Below are 20,508 nucleotides of genomic sequence, written 5' to 3'. Positions count from 1 at the left end.
GATCATTTTGAAGCTTGTTCCTCGAATATATATGTCAAAATGTTCGCATGCCCAGACTACTGCGAGCGTCTCTCTTTCCGTCTGAGAGTAGCGCTGTTCTACATCAGATAGGGCGCGACTTGCGTAACATACAGGTCTATCGTCTTGTGCCAACAATCCGGCGATCCCTACAGGGCTTGCGTCTACCAGGATCTCTGTTTGCTTCTTGATGTCGAAGTAGGCATGAGTTGCAGACTTGCATAGAGCGGCTTTGACAGCCTTGAAAGCAGTTTCTTGCGGTTCTTCCCATGACCAAGTAGCGTCCTGCTTCGTCAGTTGACGAAGAGGTTCTGTGATGGTGGCGAAGTTCTCGATAAAGCGTGCTGAGTTCTGAGCCATGCCTAGGAAAGAACGCAGTTCTGTGGTGTTGCTGAGCGTGGCTGCTTCGCGAAGAGCGCGAACATTTGCTGGATCTGGTTTCAGTCCTTCACCACTGAAGATGAAGCCGTAGAACTCGACTTGTGGTTGACTGAAAACACATTTCTTCTGATTGAGTTTCAGACCTGAATCATGGATGCGTCTCAGCGTTTCATGCAGCATACGATCATGGTCTCTTTGATCACGACCGAAGATGATGATGTCGTCGCTGACGTTGCGAGCACCTGCGATGCCTTCGATGACAGTTTGTATAGTGGGCTGAAAAACTTCTGCGGCAGAGTTCACACCAAAACTCAAACGTTTATAGCGATAGAGTCCACAATGAGTTGAAAAGGTCTGAGAACGAGTTGATGGTACCCTGATCTCAGGTCAAGTTTGCTGAAGACAGTGGCGTTGTTCATGTCAGAGACTTGTTCTTCAAGAGTGGGTGTAACATGACGTGTTCTGAGAATTGCTTTGTTGGCTTCCCTCATGTCCACACAAATTCTGATGTCATTCGGAATTTTGGGTTTCGGAGTGGCTACTATTCTTGACATCCACTCTGTAGGTCCTGAAACTTTCTCGATCACATCTTCTGTTTTGAGTTTCTTGAGTTCTGCTGCAACTTTGTCTCGCAAATGAAACGGAATTCGGCTGTGCTTTCTGGCTACTGGTGGCACTGTCTTGTCGATAGGGAGGGCTACTTCAAAGTGTTTCAGTTTCCCTATGCCATCACAGATACCTGGGTACTGACTGAGAGGGTCTTGATCTTGACGAACATGGTTTACGCCAATGTGAAGGGCGCCTAGAGCTTCAGACGTTGATCTTCCAAGTAGAGGAGGTGAAGATCCAGGAATGACCAGGAACTCAGCAGTAACTGGTGTACGACCAGCAATCTGAACATCAGCGGTGGTGCACCTGCGTGCGAGGATAGGCGGTGAACCATACGGATGAATGGTTCTGTGGCAGGACTCGAATTCAAGGCCTCGGCGCTTCAGCTTGGCTGCTACGGCAGAGTTGATGATGTTGCAGGAGGCTCCAGAGTCAACGATCATCTCGACTGGTTCTTCTTCGATGAGAAGTTTCACTGTACCGTCTGCTGGTGCGATCGTCAAAAAAAATTAGTCCTCGTCTTCCTCTTCTGATGTCGTGCCGACGTTGTCTGTAGTCTGGTCACCATCATTGAGAAAGTGGACAGGTCTGCGGGTACGGCGATTCTGCGGAGGTTTGTTCACTGGTTTCGATTTACACATCGAAGCGAAATGTCCAAGTTTACGATACTTCTAGCAGGTTATTTGACGCGAACACCTGCATTCGGAACCTGAAAGTGTCTTTGAACCACACAGATCACATTGGACTGCTTGGTTCTGACTGCGATGTTGACTGTAAGATGGAGATGAATTATGATTTGCTGGATGGTGTCGCTGATTCTGTCGATTGATTGTACGAGTGCTTAGCAGCAAAAACTTTCTCGTCAGCAGCAATTGCTGATGCTTGCAGTTCAGACAGCTCTTTTGCAGAAGCTAGTTCAATACATCTTGCCAAAGTTAAGTTTTTTTCAGCGAGTAGCTTTGTTCTCAGCGGAGTTGTTGAACACTTGTCGATCACCTGATCAGTCTCGGATGAAATCATCTGTCCCATTACCAAAGTCGCAGTCTCTTGCTAATTGGCGGAGTCTTGTGACATACTGTGTGACAGTTTCGCTTTCCTGTTGTTTCGCTTGGCGAAACAAATGGCGCTGGTACGGCACGTTTCTAGCAGGTTTGAAATAGTCAGGAAGTGCAGTCTTCGTTGCTGCATAGTCTGCTGGCTCAGGGTCAAACGTAAAGAATATGTCTTGAGTTTCTGCGCCTGAACTGACAATGTAGAAGAAGTTGACGATTTTGCGTGTCATTACTGCACCCTGATGCAGAGGCAAAAAGTTCAAAACTTCGCAGCCAACGCTCCCAGCGCTGGTGCACCGCGGCGGATTCACCACTGTGTGGGTCAAACGGTTGCACTGGTGTAACGGTTATCGATATAGCTCTCGGCTGCTGCATAGTTCTTAGAAGAATGACTCACGTTTATCCTCGTCGCCAAATGTAATGTCTTGGGGTTGTTATGCGGACAAAACCAACGGACACAAGAAGGGTGAGGTTCGGTGACCACATGGCAGGCTCTCTGTACGGAAGCCGGTATCAGTGCGCATGACTGATCCAAACATTGAACCCCGATAGTACATAGGTACCGTAGATACAATGTTATATGAAGTCTTATATCGCGCGCGTATCTCCAGACTCGGACTCAAGGCGCAGGGATCTATTTATGCCGTGTGAGATGGAATTTTTTTACACAATACATCACGCATTCACATCGACCAGCAGATCGCAGCCATTTCGGCGCATATCCTACTTTTCACGGCCTATCATTCCAAGTCACACGGGTATTTTGGTGGACATTTTTTATCTATGCCTATACAATTTTGCCAGGAAAGACCCTTTTGTCAATCGTGGGATCTTTTACGTGCACACCCCAATGTAGTGTACACGAAGGGACCTCGGTTTTTTGTCTCATCCGAAAGACTAGCACTTGAACCCACCACCTTGGTTAGGAAAGGGGGGAGATAATTGCGAACGCCCTGACCCAGGGTCGAACTCGCAACCTCTCGCTTCCGAGCGCAAGTGCGTTACCACTCGGCCACCCAATGAACTGGTCAAAGGGAAACAACAGCATGCTAGTCATTATAACGGTCAGGTGAAGCAGAGACATAGATAGTATGTATGTCTCTGGATGAAGTGATGTGCTTTTTCACCTCGTCACTCGTGATGACAGGGCCGGACTACCGGGGGGGGTTATGGGGGTTGCGCAACCCCCCCCCCCCTAGCCTAAACATGTACCTTACTTATTTAATTTTTTTTTTATTATTGCTTATTTTATGCCGTTTCATGCAAGGAGCGACCATTTTCCTATCTCAGAATATGACCTACCCGTCAGCTTCAGGGGGCTTCGCCCCCTGACCCCCACAACGAGGGGGGTGGGGGGTGTGGGTTCTAGGGTTTCCGGACCCCCCCCAGCCAAAAAATAAAAATATTGAATGAGGTATGCATTTCTTTATTTTACATTGAGTTTCAATTTTTGGGGTATTAATCAGTGACAAAATCTGCTGCCTGAAACTGGTAATGATCATCCTCAGAATGCACCAGATTGCACCATTTTGCATCCTTTTTTTCAAAATTTTTCGGGGGGGCATGCCCCCGGACCCCCCTAGCAAGCTAGGCGCTTCACAATATACTTTTGAAAAAAACCAGTCATAAAATGAACTGATCCGCCCCTGCCGCCAGGGGAGACATCCCCCTGGGCCACCACTGGCAACCCCCCCCCTCCTCTTCGCCTAGTCCGGCCCTGGATGAGGTGGGCAGTGTGAAATGGGAATGTAACAGGTGAATGGCGAGGGGAGGTGGGGGGGGGGGGGGGGTAGACTGAGGACTGAGAGGGCTGTGAGTGGCGAGGGAGTCAACCGTCCTTGCTCGACAGTGGTTCCAATGAAACATTTTCTACATTAGAATAGCCTGCCAATTTGACAGGTTTACACAATGTGCGAATAGCTTGTGTGCCACTGTAATTGATTCAGTATGATACTGCTTTCCGTGTAAAAAACACACAAAAAACAACTCCAGTGACACACTTCAAATGTAGAACTAGTTCCACTGTTAATTTTGATTCAAGTATAAGATTATAGTTTCAGTGGTGAGACTGAACAAACGAACAGACAGACTCAGAACTTAGAACTTTATTACACGAGGGTAAAGGTTTAGGCTTAGCGGCCTAATCTTCCAACCTGTCCGTCTAACATAATGACATCTGACGACAAGTCAAAAACAAACAAAAAACAAAACATAGTAGAGTAGCAATGCATCGTTAAACGGGGCCATAAACAGACTGTTTTGGGTCAAGGAAGTACGCATTCAGATTAACCTCACATGCATATAAAATGAAAAACTTAATAACAAGACAAGCAGGCTCTTTAAGAAGACTGCAAGCGAGCTTAATAGTTCTGTTTACATAACCTATACACATTCGAATTTCCAGGATAGAGGGGGGGAGAGAGGGGGGAGGGGGCGCTGGACATGAATCGCGTTTTGTAGTCCAAGGGGAATAATTCCTCCTAGACTTTCGCTTTATGGGACAATGACGAGAAAGTTGCTCATCCAGCGTCTGTCTTTCAGCTAATGGGTTGGGTATGTGGATTGGGGGTAGTGGTGTTTGTAACCTGTACTCATGCACAATCTGGTAGGTATTTTAACTTGCTTACAATCCAGGAAGAACAAATGAAAGCGTGTTCTTCCAAAAGCCAACTAAGCAGACGACGGAAGATTTTCCGGAAGCTGGTCCTTGTTTCTTTTTGAAACTTCCGGCAGCATGGCGGCGACCGATAAACGCATTTAGGAACCTACGCTAATTATGATGACGCGAGCTTCCATTCAAATTAACCTACGCTAATTATGATGACGCGAGCTTCCATTCAAATTAACTTAGGCAACGATGGTTCGATGACGTCATCCAATAGTCACATCACAGAAGGAAATGTACAAATGCTGAACGTAGCCCATTTTAGCTCGACTTATTAGACAGATAGGCTTGAGGAGAATGATAATAACAAAGTTATTAACAGAATGCAGACCTCAATGATCGTGAGAACGCACAATACACCACTAAACAGTTCCGACGTTTACATGGAACAAAGAAGGAAAATCACGTGACCGCACAGACGCCTCTCATTGGCTGCGTCATTTTTTCGAGGAAACAAATCGTCTGCAACACAGCTGTGCGTATGTTCTGCGACTGACGAGTCAGACACTTGTGTTTATTTTGTTGTTTTGTCGATGTAAGTTCAGCGATTATCGATGGCATGTCACTGCCCGATGATTGATTGTGACAACGGAAGCTACCGTCTTCAAAATGGAAAGCTAAACTTTGCAAAATTCAGTCCGACCAGGTTCCACACGAGTCTGTGGCCAACCACCGTTCAGGTAAGCGCAACACTGTAACAGTTCTTGATCAACTTATTTTATTGCCTGACATTCATGCGATTTATTGTTTTTTTCTGCAAATTCCATAGCATGATTACAAAATCGTTTAGCTAGACCTGCATTTATACAGCTTTGAACGTTACAAAAACTGCACTGCAGTGTTTGAATCTGCTGTGCATGAGGTCAAAATATTTGGCTCACTTTCTGTGTCAGTGTTTCCGTTTCTTGTTTTTTTGTTTTACTTCATGTTGTTAGAGCATGGCTGTGATTAAAAAGCAATAAAAATTGCTTTGTAGAGCCATAAATTGTTAAATCTGATATGCATCTGTCTGTTTTCAACAGCTTGCATCCGCATCCAACACACAAGAAGAAACCAGCACAACGAGATTAAAGTGGATTCGACTCATCAGCCGTGTAGACACAACAGCAGACGGAAGGCACAAGCTTTTTTCACCTGCAAAAGATGCAAGGGTTTGTTCTCTACACTTTCTTGATGGCACACCAACTGCAGAGATTTCTTTCCCAACACAAAACTTGGGATACCCTGGATTTCAACACAGAGTAAGTTTTTTTTAAAAATAATTTTCTTGTTATATTTTGTGTGTGTACGCAGTAAAGAAGATGGGAAGGTGTTGAATGTATTTGTTCACACATGCTGCTTCTAGTATCACTATGATGTGTCTGTTCCTTACAGCTTGAGTGATTTAATTGACTTTTCGTCTGTTCGTGTGTTCTGAAATCTGAACAAGAATGAATGTGGGAAGCCAAGCTAAGTTTTATGTGGGTGGTTTGTTTCCAGAGTGCGATTTGATCAACATTAGGAGAGCTCTCCATAGAAGCCAAAGGAACAAAAACAAGTGTACCGGGGAATTCACAGAGGGAGTTCTGTATTGCACTGAAAATGACTACAGTGGGTCCAAATGACCACCTTTATAAGTTGAAGTTGGGGGCATTGAACCCAAACGGACAACATATGTGGAGAACCCTGCATGAAGATGTAATACTACCATAAATACTGACAGAATGAACCCTGTTTGGCAATGTTTCAGACAGCAAGAGTGCTGATAGACATACCCCGACCAAAGCACCGGCTAGGCAGAAGAAAATGGGCAATGCGAGATCTGGAATTCCAGTTTGAGGCGTGCCAGGCCCAAGGATCATCAAGGGAGAGGAATGGTGTGCACAGCTAGTTGATTGCCAGAAAAGTGTGACTCTGGCCCTGAACAAGACCCATTCGCGACGGAAACATTTCTGGGTGCTCTTGTTTTTGCTTATTTCTTGATATTTTTTTGTGTATAAGCAGATGCCAACTTAATGCAGACAGAAAAAATACATGGTTATTCAGAAATCTGATTTCTCGCAGAACATATCATATTGCACTGGTATAGCCACGACTAGTCTCTTCCAATTAAATCATGTTTTTAGTGTCACCCTTTGTAACAAGAAGATGGCAGGAAAAAGTCAACAATTCTAAAAATACAAGAATTTTTAGCGATCAACCAATGAGTATTGACCCTAAACGTTATAGTATAGATGAGATGTTGTTTATGCAACAGAGACGATGATTAGACCTTTAAAGCCATATGTACTCGATGACTATACACGCTAATTGCTTTACCAACAGCTGGAGACATGCTAAATTAAGTTCCCTGCAAAATATTGTGGTCTAGGACCCCTTCAATGTTGAGATATGTTAATTTTCATCTGGATCGTCCTATTTATAGATTTGCCAACAGAGGTAGCGTTGACGCAAGGGAAATAACTCCGCGTCTTTGTTTACATCCAAAGTTTTTGAGACTCTAAAACAAGCTGTAATGCATGTATATGGTCCGCGCATGGCGACATATCGTCATTACATGGTCTTATGGTGTGTTTGACATCGATTATGGGCAAACTACACTTTGTAAACACGGAGCGCGTACATATGCCTTTAAGGATCTAGCCTATCTGTTTCGCTAATATAGGTAGAATAAAGTACATGTCACCAGAGTAGCCAAGAGCAACCTTTAACAATTTACTGGTTTGTTTTCATTTGTTTGAATGTTTCTCTCTTCTTCCTGCGCACAGTCTTCTCTCCATTTCATGTCACCTGTGCATACCATAACATGTTCTGAGAAAAAATGTTTGTTTGGCTCACATTTTGTGTGTGTCTTTATTGATGTTCGTATGATGCAATGAGTATGTCAGAACAAAATCTGAGTTCTCGTACTTTGAAATGGAGAATGAGAGACAAGACAAAGCATTACAGCACAAAGTCAAACATATCAGCACTTGCAAACAAAATGCACACAATACAGTCAGCTCAAAAAACTTTACTTATGTTGATAAACTTATCACTAGCAGCAGATCAAATCTGATGACTTCATCCACTTGGCAATGAACATATTGGGAAGAAATATATCTAGTTTCATATATTTATATATATATACCAAAAACACACATGTAGTACAGTAAAAGTCATATCTATAATGGTGTACACAGGAACCTTCCTTTTCAGAACTCCAAACAATAATCTGATAAAAAAAATTCCAGTACAGAAAAAGATGGAGTCTTAAAATGTAGGAAAACTTACATAGGTTTTGACAAGACAAACATTTATATTTTAGATGCGACCCACCCTACTACCTTTCAGGCTAAAAACTTACAGAAACGAAGCAGCTGTTCAACAATGTTGCTCTGCCCATTACATGTGTAAAGACAGGGGCGGATCAGTTGCTTTGTAAGGGGGGGGGGCACTTTGAATCGAAAGTGAATGTGATGGGCGCGAAGCGCCCGAATTTGCTAGGGGGGTCCGGGGGCATGCCCCCCCCTGGAAATTTGTTTTGCCCAAAGAAGCAAAATGGTGCCATCTGGTGCCATTTGAACTTAGAAATGGTCATAGAATCAGCATAGAAAAATCTTTTTTTTTTCTTCTTCTTTTTTTTTTCTTTTCGGGGGGGGGGGGGGGGGCACGTGCCCCCTGTGCCCCCCCCCCCCCCCCCCCCCCCTCGTCCGCCCCTGAAAGAGTAGAGCTTAATGCCTGGATCTGGCAAAGCATTTACATGAGTTGACAAATTGTTGAAATAAGAGTCGTCAGGATTGTTTACTTTGTGGAAGGGTTGCTCTCCTTGTTTATCTGTGTGGTTTCATAGTTAAGAGGAAAAAGCTGTTTTGTTAATAACGCTTTCCCTACTTCTACTAGTTCCTCCTGTTGCTGCCTGTATCAAAACGGGAAACAGGATTGGATTACTTTGGGAACAAGAGGTTGTGATGGCTGGCTCTGGGAAACAGGTGGTTGTGATGGCTGACTCTTGGAGACACCTAGAAGTCTCTTTCTGATTTTGACAAAGATGCAATCAGGGGCTTCCTCCTCCAAAATGACTTGCAGCCTGTTGCACATGGTCAAAACCCTGCCAAAAGGGAAAAAAATAAAATAATCAATATGAGAAAGAGACAGGAGACAACAACTTTTACTAAAGCATCATTTAGGACAATTTACCAAGTTGTACATAACAAATTGCTCACAAATTTGAGTGCAACTTGCATGAAGAGCATTTGCAGGGATGGCCAGATCTCAAAATCTTCACTTGCCAGACAGGCGGGTCATTTCAAGAAAGTCCAGTCCACCAAAAAGAATTGCTTGCCGGGTACAAACCCCAGTTGCTATAACTGCATTGTTTATAACGTTTTTAAACTAGAGTATTACAACCAGAAGTGTTGCATTTGACGAGAATTTTCACTAGCCAACCAGGTGAGTTGCCAAGCGGTTTTAACTAGCACAGCGGATTTTTTGTACTCGCCCCTGGTCATTAGTCAGATCAGATGATTTGACCATCCCTGAATTTAGAAAGTCTGTTCAGTCATTGCTGATTAACTGTATCACTATCAGTATCACTGCACTTTTTTTTAAAAATTATATGTATATAACATATACTGCTGACAGCGACAGGCATAATTTTAGTGTGTGTTAATACTAGTATGCTGGTTTTTTCAGATTTTGACACATTCCCTGTTCACTGAAACCAAAATGTTGTTAGGCCACACAAACCATCTTGCAATTCAACTTGAACCATTCTCTTGTTCAAAAGTAAAGTGCAAATATGATTTATTTAAAAAAAAAGTAGAGAGGTTTCCTACCTGTAAGCCTTTCCTCCTTAAAACTCGTTGACGAGGCGATGCATGAGGTCGAGCTCACACTCACAGGCAGCCGGTGATGAAGACGCTTGGCCACAGGAATCGCCCATCTTGCTGCCTTTCAATCCAGTTGTGATGATGAATGGATAAGGATAAACTTGAGCACACCTTTCACATACAACTTCTGCTTGTACTCTCGAAGAAGCACCCTCTCTGCATTTTCTGCTTCACGGTCAACAGGAATCCCATCTCCCAAGTTCCAAAGCAGGAAAAGCTCTAAAACAAAAAGGCCTTGAGATCAAATCACAGTTTTTCGCACCTGTGGAAGGCATTCTTTTTCCCCCCTCATCACCATTTTGTATGTAAACTTACAAAATACTCACTGACTCAGCTGGGGGTAAGCTTAGCAGCTATACAAACTGGCAGTGGCAACTTAGTATGCATGTTTGTTGTTTCTAAAAAATCTAACCCACACGTCAGATTGAAAATGGAAAACTTTAGCATACACTATCACAACATGTATGCATCACGAATCGGAATATAGTTATGCTTCATAGTAAGTTAGATTCCATGGACAGATCAACGGCACTTATTCAAGTTTTTGACTTTAATCAACTGAAAAGTTACAGATTTACAGAAGTTGCTTTTTTGAAAATATTACAATGCACGCGAAAGCGATCTGTTCAATATATAAACAAGTCACGTAAGGCGAAAATACAACATTTAGTCAAGTAGCTGTCGAACTCACAGAATGAAACTGAACGCAATGCAACGCAGCAAGACCGTATACTCGTAGCATCGTCAGTCCGGGCTTCGTCGAAGATTACTTGACCAAAATTTCAACCAATTTGGTTGAAAAATGAGAGCGTGACAATGCCGCCTCAACTTTCACGAAAAGCCGGATATGACGTCATCAAATACATTTATCAAAAAAACCGTTCGGGGATATCATACCCAGGAACTCTCATGGAAAATTTCATAAAGATCGGTCCAGTAGTTTGGTCTGAATCGCTCTACACGCACGCACGCACACACATACACCACGACCCTCGTTTCGATTCCCCCTCTATGTTAAAACATTTAGTCAAAACTTTTTTTTTTTTTTTCCTTACACCTGTTCCTTGTCCCGGTGTGCACTCACGCCGCCCCGTCCCTGCACTCACTGTTCCATGCACATCTGAATTTCGTTCCGCTGCCAGACTTGTCGATTTTACAGACGCTCCAGGGAGGGATGTCGGGTCGTTGCGGTAGGCTACCCTCGGAAGATGACACTGCACTTCTGCTGAGTCACTTCGACGGTGTTCAGTAGTGGGTCTGTCCCGAGCTAACGGACGCAGCCCACTACCTACTATGCCCCCTACTAACGACATTGACAGCTAAGTCGTGGAGCCAGACTGAGTGAGGGTCCCCTCCAGAGAGCAGACCGCCACCACGTCCCTCCGTCGACCCCCCAGAACGTCACACGTTGAGGACTGACAGCAGAAGTACTATTCAGGGAAGGATCGAACAGGAACACTGAGACCAAGGTCACCATGAGAGCTCCGGGCATGAAGGGCCACAAGAGCAAGGACACTTTATAATTTTGGATGATTAATGAGATGAGGATGATTATAATGATGATGCTATGGATTTCCAATTTGGTTTGAGACTACGTGACAGGGCAGCACTCTACGCTTACTGTCATAATATATCCTGGTGTCAACCAGGCCCGAGAACTGCCGCACCTGCGGTGTTGGTCAGGTAAACAGAACCTGAGCACCCTCAAAGTTGCATTCGTTAAGTGAATGACACTCGGCTGTGTGATTCCAGCCTTCCCATAGGAACCATAGCACTTCCACTCTGGGTAGGAGCCGACCGTAGCCCGAAAAACCCACATGACCCTGATGGGATTCGAACCCACGACCTCCCGGCCCACAGCCCGATGCGCTAACCACTGCGCTACGGGGGCCGGTATTTAGTCAAAACTTGACTAAATGTAAAAAGCAGATGTGGTATGAGACAGTAAGTAAGAGAGTATTAATATATCCTACACACTGTACTTTGCATACCTCACCAAACCTTGATCTCTTCCAAAGCCTTGTGCAATTTCATATGTCAATTTAAGCAAAGAGACGTCACTCTAGTAAGTATGGGGTGACATAATAGTTATAAAATTATCCAAAGGGAAAAAGCTGTCAAATTTATCAGGAACCAATATGCCGTTTGACTTAAAAATACATTTTTACAAAACCAGTATACATATGATTTAATTTGAAACATTATGAATATGAATTCATTACCTTGTAGTTTGGTTGTGGGACAATATGTCCAGATGGCGACTTGAAATCCCTCGTTGAATTTAATGCACTGGATTCATTCTGTGGTATGGCATATGTCAATTTTAAGTGAAAAAACAAACAAACCACACAGACATACACACTCACAAGAAACTTAGTGCACATCGAAGCATCAGAACACAGAGCAATACATGGATACATTGGAACCAAGGACTACTTTAGTAGTCCTTGATTGGAACCCATCATTTATCAGTACTATCACTTTTGCATAAAGCACACTTTTGTGCAGCAGGACAAAAATAATAATTTTGCGGGATATGATAATTATCTAATTCAGTGTTAATTTAACTTTCAAAAATAATATGTATCATTGAGTTCGTCAATAATAATTTCAAAAAGTAAGCCAGAAACAATAACAAATGAACATAATAAATACCTGAAAAAGCGACTTTCTTGCTGCAGATTTACCACTGTGGTTGTCTGCTATTGCCTATTTAAACAAGAAGGGCAAAGCCCATATGACTCACATGCGTGACCTTGACCTTTACATTCAGGGTCAAGGTCAAATAACTAAACCTAGCAATGACATCATACACTAAGAACTGCTTTACACATTTTTCCTACCAAAATACATGTGACCTTGACCCAAGGTCAAGGTCATCCAAGGTCATGCAACACAAAGCTGTTAATTCAAGACATAGGAAGTACAATGGTGCTTATTGGCTCTTTCTACCATGAGATATGGTCACTTTTAGTGGTTCACTACCTTATTTTGGTCACATTTCATAAGGGTCAAAGTGACCTTGACCTTGATCATATGTGACCAAATGTGTCTCATGATGAAAGCATAACATGTGCCCCACATAATTTTCAAGTTTGAAACAGTTATCTTCCATAGTTCAGGGTCAAGGTCACTTCAAAATATGTATACAATCCAACTTTGAAGAGCTCCTGTGACCTTGACGCAAGGTAAACCAAACTGGTATCAAAAGATGGGGCTTACTTTGCCCTATATATCATATATAGGTGAGGTATTCAATCTCAAAAACTTCAGAGAAAATGGGAAAAATGTGAAAAATAGCTGTTTTTTTAGACAACATTTATGGCCCCTGCGACCTTGACCTTGAAGCAAGGTCAAGATGCTATGTATGTTTTTGGGGGCCTTGTCATCATACACCATCTTGCCAAATTTGGTACTGATAGACTGAATAGTGTCCAAGAAATATCCAACGTTAAAGTTTTCCGGACGGACGGACGACTCGGGTGAGTACATAGACTCACTTTTGCTTCGCATGTGAGTCAAAAAAAGGGGTAAAATATAGGTAATTAATATACCATTAGCTTAACCGAGCGCTGGTGTAGCAATGTCCGAATTCTTCGGATGTCAGCTTTCTCACTCGATATATACTTGAGACTGAAATAGCTGTTCCCTAGACAAATTAAAGAAGTAAACTTATAAGGATAAAAAGCATGTCAGTTTCTTGCAATTCAAGGAAAATTGTGGTGAGATTGAATATATTGCAACCCATAACATTGAGTGGTTATGTCCCTTAGATTGAAGATGAATCAAATTTTAATTTAAAAAAATTGGTTTGACAAATTTGTTCCCATAAATCTAATGTCAGAACTATCAGAGGGTGGTTGAAATTAACCACATGCTTTAATTCTGTTATTCTAGGGAGAAAATATCCCGCGATACCATGGATGCACGGAGCTGTAACTTAATATACGTAACATATACATACCACAATAGCTGTTAATAACATTTATACCTGGCGTTTTGCAGTAGGCGTCTCTCCTGTTGGTGACCTGTGTGCCCTCTTTGTCCCAGATTTGTCCTCTGACCAAAACGATGGGGCTTCTTTCATCCTGTGGTACGACACAGTTAGATATGTTACCAGCGGCACAACATTCTATCCTGATGCGTTTTGTTGTTTCATGTGTTGTGCTTAAGTATTGTGATTGTAGTGTAAATGTGTTTTTTTCTTCTTCCAAGAACATAGTATTATGCATTTGAACAGTAGTACATGAGGGAAGGGGATTGTCAGTATGGAGTTTATGAGATATGTACATTAGGCTTGTTCATGTCCTACTTATAGGCGCGCGTGCGTATCTAATGTTGATAAGCAAATTTAGTTTGGGAGCAAGTATTTTTGTCTGCTCATACTGACTGTGCTGGCAAAGAGAAAACTGTGAGTAATGAATAACAAGATGAAAATAAAGTTGACTTTCGCACAGAAAATACCATACTACATTCACGCTCTTCAAATGTAAATACACCATATTGACTAGCCCATCAAATCCTGGCTGACATTCTGCCCATAGCTGCTTGTGTGTTTGTGTTTTCGTTCTATTTGTATGGGTGGGGTACCATGGAAGCTAGTGTAACGATAGATTCAAAGAAGCCTTGATAATATTTTCACAACAAATTGATTTTACTGTCTATATTTTGTAAAACATAAAGGATTACAAAATAAATCAGTGTTGGTTTTGGGTGGTCACAGAAGCCAGTACTTGTTAAGCTGTTATCACTGGAACCCCTAATCAGAAGTTGGTACTTTGGCATGTGTTCATACTGGTGCAGCGGTATATATATATGTTACAGTTAATCTGTGAAACCAGGGAATAAATGTATTAACTAGGTAATACATGAATTAACTGACGGAAAAAACCAGTTAATTCATGTATTACCTAAAATATTTTAGTTCATACACGTATTCCCTACTTTCACAGATTAACTGTAACATATATATAATGTGAAAGATAGAGAAAGCTCCTATTTTTGCTTAATTGACATATTTATTTTAAAAAAAAAGATAGAAGTAACTGTTGTAAAAATTGCAATCGTAAAGAAAATGTAATGGCAGTAAACTTGGAAAGCACAGCTAAGGGCAACACTGTAGAATGCACCGCGCGTCTCCAACCACTGTGATCAAAAATAAGTCAACTTGAGTGCGCTATCAATAATTATTTACAATGCTTCAGTTCTACCACAGGTGGAAGGTATCATTCGCTGGACCACCACTATCATAGTCTTACTATGATATTGGTAGTCTTACTATGATAGTGGTAGTCCAGCGAACAATATTTTCCGCCTGTGCTTCAACATCACCAGTGAACACAACCTGGGAAGCAAACATCTAAATCTAATATTTGATTTTGACCTAAATCTTAGTAATTATAGCAGAGAAAAGACTTACCATTCTGCGCATCTGTCATGAATTCCGTACACACAAAACTGATGACAGTTAAGAGTGACATAACTTGAGCCAACGGGAGTGACCAACAGTCGACAGAATAACACTGACAGCCGTCGTCCGAAGGTGGCTGAACGGACGTGAACCTAACGAAAATAAAGCACGTTCAGCAAATCAAATTATAAAACATACACGTAAAATATCAGGTGCTCTTCTGTCATCTGCTCTTCATACTTCATTATTTTGCACGTAAATCAAACCCTAAATTTTACACTGATAAACGTTGTTCGCTCGACCCTAGAGTATGGGGCAGTTGTCTGGGACCCATATATTTAAAACTGGATACCGACAAAATCGAGAAGATTCAACACAAAGCAGCGAGATTTACCTGCAAATATTACAGATCCATGGAGAAAACCCGGTTGCGAGAGATGCTGCAGAGACTGAACTTGCCATCAGACTCGGCACTTGCTGACCGGCGTAGACAACTTCGCCTGACGATGCTGTACAAGATAGCTGGAGGGTTAATACCAGCCATACCCCCAGAAAGTTTTCTCACACCCGCAGAGAAGAACAAGCGGAAAATCAGACCAACAAAGCCTATAACAACTCGAGGCCATTCAAAATTCCAGTGTTAGTGTTAGTCTGCCACACGAACGACAACAAAGAAGGGAAGTAAGCCTGAAGGGGTTTACGGGAGTTGTCTGCCCCATTATCGAAAGATACTTCCGGTTATAACCATCAGAAAACAACAAATTGTGCGTTCTCACGATCATTGATGTCTGCATTCTGTTAATAACTTTGTTATTATCATTCTCCTCAAGCCTATCTGTCTAATAAGTCGAGCTAAAATGGGCTACGTTCAGCATTTGTACATTTCCTTCTGTGATGTGACTATTGGATGACGTCATCGAACCATCGTTGCCTAAGTTAATTTGAATGGAAGCTCGCGTCATCATAATTAGCGTAGGTTAATTTGAATGGAAGCTCGCGTCATCATAATTAGCGTAGGTTCCTAAATGCCGATAAACGCACCACGTAAACATAGACAGGCTGATCGTTACTGGCAAGTTTGTGATGATAACGCAAAGCTCAACATTTTTCTCTCACAAACTACCCTGGGCCGCTGTTTTCCTTATTTCGTGTGCATCAGCAATGGGTGAATTCAGCGGATATCGACCTCGAAGCCCATTCACAAGAGCAGTGCTTGCCCGTCTGCAGGAAGACACCGTCCATCGAGACAGCAAACACGAACATGTAATGTGTAGAAATAATGAGAGAGAGAGAGAGAGAGAGAGAGAGAGAAATATCTAGCGAAATATCAATGACAGTCCCTAATAGGCATCGTACCAGTGGGACAGGAACTATCATTAAACGAGAGAGAGAGAGAGAGAGAGAGAGAGAGCGTAATCTCAGAATTCTGGTCTTTTAAGTTTAGATCATTTAATATCATATACTGTTATTCCAAGGTGTGTTTTTATGACAATAACGGCAGCATACCACACACAACAGGAACAACAACCATTACGGCAAGACCATTATCAAAGACAGGGGATGCTGTCAAACTATATGTAGTCATCAGTCCCCTGTTTCTTTGACGCGAGATTTGGCGAGTGCATGGGGCAAGGAAGTAGCTATTTTTCAGCATTTCTCGCCATTATAGGAACGCTAGGATTTGACGAGAGTAGGCGAGCATGCCTTTGGGGTGCTTGCTACACAAGAAAAATGGCAGCTACACAGCTGCCAATTCGCTTCGCTGTTTACCGACCATGCAGTGCAGACATTATCGGTATCAACCAATGGTGTTTAATTCTTTATTTTTTGTGTAGCTAGCCATCAAACCGTTTTATATACAATAATACACTCTTGCTGTCTTGAATAGCGAGGGGCCAGCGGCAAGCAATTCTTGCGTGTAAGAAACACTTGTCAGATGAAGTATTTGATCGAGCTGCCATTGGTTTCTGTTTCAGTGGTATCGCGTTGACACCAGCAAGCTATCCGAGGAGATGTGTGATAGGTTTGTGCCCCTTGACCAGGATGAGGAGACGACAGAGTTCCTGGACCACTGCCTGGAGAAAAGTGATTGGATCTTCACGCAGGTCTTCCAGTCCCTGGCACAAACACTGCTCGGTCTCTTCATGACCAAAACGTCCATCAATGGGTAGGTTTTTCTGGCTTGAGGATGTTGTTGCAAAATGTGGATGAAGTTTGAATAGCATATTTTCATGACTACAAGGTGCTTAGTTGTACAGGGCGCAATGCCCCCTTTTCACTTGAAAATGAAAAGAACAAAATCCACACAATAGGCGCCTCCCAATCCCATGTATGATGTACTGGGCAAGCAAAAGGAAGTACAAATTAAAGCGGAAATATTTTCCCCCGAAATCGGCGTATGCTGCCTGAATGGCGGGTTAAAAACGGTCATACACGTAAAAAATCCACTCGTGCAAAAACATGAGTGAACATGGGAGTTTCAGCATCTGAACGAAGAAGAAGAAGAAAGCAGAAATATGTTTGTTCCTAGAAGAAATGTGCGGCGAGAACAAAGCCACTTTGCGTCCTCCCTACTCTATCAAACCCACTGTATCCACTGTGTGTCCTTGCAATTAAAAAGACACTGGCCTAGTGACCCCAGGTCAATAACCAATAAGTGCGATATTTTCAGCGTAGACCAGCTGCCTTCACTATAGCTTTATGGCCACCCAGTCAATGGCTGACATTTTCAATTGAGACTAACTCCATAGATGTGTGAGGGGGATGGTTCCAGAAGATTGTGTAATAGTAGCAGAAGGATGCAAACGACTACAGAGGGAGAGTTATATTCTTTTAATGTATAACGATGGGTACATGTGTACTCTTTCTTTAGACATAGTCATGATACTGGCAGACACAAGGGGCTACTGGTCAATAAGGTGCAGTGGTCAAAGTTGATAAAAAAAAAGCTCAAGTAGTGCACCAAAGAACATTCAAGTGTGCACATTGCTTTTTACACTAAACATCTTTTGCGCTGATAATCATATCAACTGTTCTAAATTTTGTTTCTGTTGGAATGTTATTTCTTTCAGACTGCTTGGCAGAGGATCCATGTTTGTGTTGTCACACCAGCAGTTCGAGAAGCTGCTGCGTTTATCACCTGTCAGAAAAGCTGAAAATCTCATAGACTTGGGTAAGTCAACTTATATGGGGATCTTTCTAATTCCAAGAAAGGAGGGTGGGGTTTGGGGTAGGAATAGACGACTTTTGGAAATAACTCCGTCGGGTTTGTATGAGTTGCAAAAGAGTGAATACCACACAAACTCCTTTACACATTTTCCCGACACACCCTTCACTAGTCATTGGCCCCTCCAATGTTTGTCCGAGTAAAAAGCAAGGGCTTTCACTCTTTCACAACTTCTACAGACCCAACAGAGTTATTTTTGGAATTCATCTACAATTCGTTTTGAAAAGAGAGAGAGAGAGAGAGAGTGGTGCACTAATGACCTTGGGATCATTCCTAAGGCCATCGTTGTAACTGAAGAATGATTTGGGCAGATGTGGTTGCTCTTTATAATTGTAGTGCAGGTAATAAGTGACTTGGGAGAAGTTTTTCACTGATTTTCTTTTTAAAAGGGAGACATTTTAGGCCCTGAAAAGTAAATTTATTGTAGTATGTGCCACAATGTGTGCATGTGGCTTTTTATTGGCTGGTGATGATAACACAAGCTGTGTCCCTCAGATGTCGGAGAAGAGTAACTTTTCTTCTAAAGTCTGCAAAGCCCAGTTTTGTCATTTCTTATAATTTATTTTTTAAGGTTAAAAAAAAGTGCTAGGGTTGGGAGGAAAAATATAAAAATATATAGGGTAACCCGACCAACACAATTTTTTCCCGACGTCCCTAAAACGTTGTTTTTCATTTCTCAAATTTAAAAAACCAAAAAACAAACCCTGGCACAATTTGCGAACTATACCGAGACAAACACTTTTTTTTTTAACGCCGACCTACCGACCCTATGTTTTTTGGTCATGTTACCCTAAACCAGCATATATTTTTGTTTGGCCTCAGTAAAAAAAAAAGTGCTAGGGTTGGGAGGCAAAAATAGGGTCAGTTGGGGCACCTGAATCAGTGATTTCTTTTTTTCTTGGCCTAATGCCATGACTCCTGTGTGGATCAGGTGCAGGGGATGGGGAGGTGACCAAGGTGATGGCATCCTACTTCAGCAACACGTACGTCACAGAGATGTCTCCGCCGATGCGCCGAGTTCTCTCCTATAAAGGCTTTCAGTAAGTCCATCCTTTCGTCTTTTGATGTTCAGTCTTCGATGTGTTCATTGTTTGAAGTTATGTCTGGTTTTTTTTTTAAAGGAAATTCGCTACGTCTTTTGTATCGTTAAACATGCATGTTTGTCGCATCATTAAAAACAACTTCGTATTTGCTTATGTTGAAACTTGAAATTTTGAAATCTGTGATTTCTTTTGGAAGCTTTTCTGAGCACTGAAGGCCTCACAGTTTTTCTTCACCCGGCCCATGGTGTTGAAACTGGAACCTCGTGCAAGTTTGTTGTTAAAAATATAAAGGTTATGGACGACTTTCGTAGAGTTATGGAATAATCGCCGAACTAGGGCTGTGTGAAACTATCCAATCACAACCTGCAAATCCTCCCACGTGTCTATCAGAATAGCAATATAGGTACATATATATCATATCATTCAGTAGAGATTTAGGAATTTTTTCTCTATCCTGCTTTCTCCAGGGTGGCAGAGGTGGACAGTTGGGACAACGGGACGACGACCTATGACGTCATCAGTTGCTTGAACCTGTTGGATCGCTGTGACAAGCCGGTATCCATGCTCCACACCATGAGAAAAGTTCTGCGGCCTGACACTGGCAGGGTCCTAGTGGCTTTGGTCATTCCTTTCAGACCCTACGTGGAGTTTGGTACGAGGCATTCTCAACGTCTGTACAGTGGAATCTCCCTTTTAATTAAGACTTTAAAAAAAAACTGGGAAAATCAGGTCTCAAAGGGGGAGTCTTAAAATGGGGCTACATTTACACAGGTTGTGAACAAGAACTCTGAGAAAACAGGGTCTTAACACTTTCTAGCCCACCAATGTTGACCAAGTTTTTTTTTAGCCGAGACCAGCTGTGCTGAAGCAGGTCACTCAGAATTGTAGTAACTGTGTATCAACACGCTGGAATGCAGGCGTTAGATGGACGTTACAGGGAGCGACTGAAGCTAACAGTCTGAGCAGATTTTATCCGTACCTGGTCAGATAGAGCCATATGAGTGGGTACAGATATATCCGTACCTGGGAGACAATGAGTTAAAAGAGGGTTATATTAATGGTGCTGACTCAATAAAATGCAAATATATAAATCACTTGGTTTTGATAGGAAAGATGTGCATAAGCAAATATAGATATGGAACTCCCACTGATATTATAATAATGTTTGACAAAGAGAAACAAATACGAAACGTAGAATAGTGTATCATATGTACTTCTTTTCTGGCTTCAATCACCGCCCCCTCTTTCTTTCGT

The 20,508-nt window shown here is 42.3% G+C and overlaps 3 protein-coding genes across 5 annotated transcripts; 2 read left to right on the top strand and 1 right to left on the bottom strand.

Moving 5' to 3' along the window:
- Positions 1-4,893: 4,893 nt before the first annotated feature.
- LOC138961009 (uncharacterized) lies at positions 4,894-7,543 on the top strand. Its single transcript, XM_070332621.1, has 3 exons — positions 4,894-5,405; positions 5,748-5,966; positions 6,455-7,543. Exons 1-3 carry the CDS (start codon positions 5,280-5,282, stop codon positions 6,593-6,595), a joined length of 486 nt encoding a protein of 161 aa, XP_070188722.1. The 5' UTR covers positions 4,894-5,279; the 3' UTR covers positions 6,596-7,543.
- Positions 7,544-8,390: 847 nt separating this feature from the next.
- Positions 8,391-15,958, bottom strand: LOC138961020 (uncharacterized). Of its 3 annotated transcripts, none has more exons than XR_011454131.1 (7): positions 15,380-15,953; positions 14,995-15,137; positions 13,567-13,663; positions 12,231-12,284; positions 11,798-11,875; positions 9,522-9,794; positions 8,391-8,794 (listed from the first exon to the last, which is right to left on the bottom strand). XR_011454131.1 is itself a non-coding variant. In XM_070332627.1 (7 exons), exons 2-6 carry the CDS (start codon positions 15,004-15,006, stop codon positions 9,690-9,692), a joined length of 387 nt encoding a protein of 128 aa, XP_070188728.1. In that variant the 5' UTR covers positions 15,007-15,137; positions 15,380-15,958; the 3' UTR covers positions 8,391-8,794; positions 9,522-9,689. The 3 variants fall into 3 exon arrangements, 1 of the variants encoding a protein (XP_070188728.1); XM_070332627.1 differs by lacking the exon at positions 12,231-12,284 and adding an exon at positions 13,130-13,224 and having other exon boundaries at positions 15,380-15,958; XR_011454128.1 differs by lacking the exon at positions 12,231-12,284 and having other exon boundaries at positions 15,380-15,950.
- A 61-nt stretch (positions 15,959-16,019) lies between these two features.
- LOC138960496 (protein-L-histidine N-pros-methyltransferase-like) lies at positions 16,020-20,257 on the top strand. Its single transcript, XM_070332407.1, has 5 exons — positions 16,020-16,248; positions 16,962-17,152; positions 18,057-18,157; positions 19,143-19,251; positions 19,722-20,257. Exons 1-5 carry the CDS (start codon positions 16,069-16,071, stop codon positions 20,002-20,004), a joined length of 864 nt encoding a protein of 287 aa, XP_070188508.1. The 5' UTR covers positions 16,020-16,068; the 3' UTR covers positions 20,005-20,257.
- Positions 20,258-20,508: the final 251 nt, after the last annotated feature.

Source organism: Littorina saxatilis, linkage group LG1 (genome assembly GCF_037325665.1).
Source record: "Littorina saxatilis isolate snail1 linkage group LG1, US_GU_Lsax_2.0, whole genome shotgun sequence".
NCBI lineage: Eukaryota > Metazoa > Mollusca > Gastropoda > Littorinimorpha > Littorinidae > Littorina > Littorina saxatilis.
The sequence above is the reverse complement of the archived record's forward strand: the minus strand, read 5'-3'. Positions and strand labels throughout refer to the sequence as shown.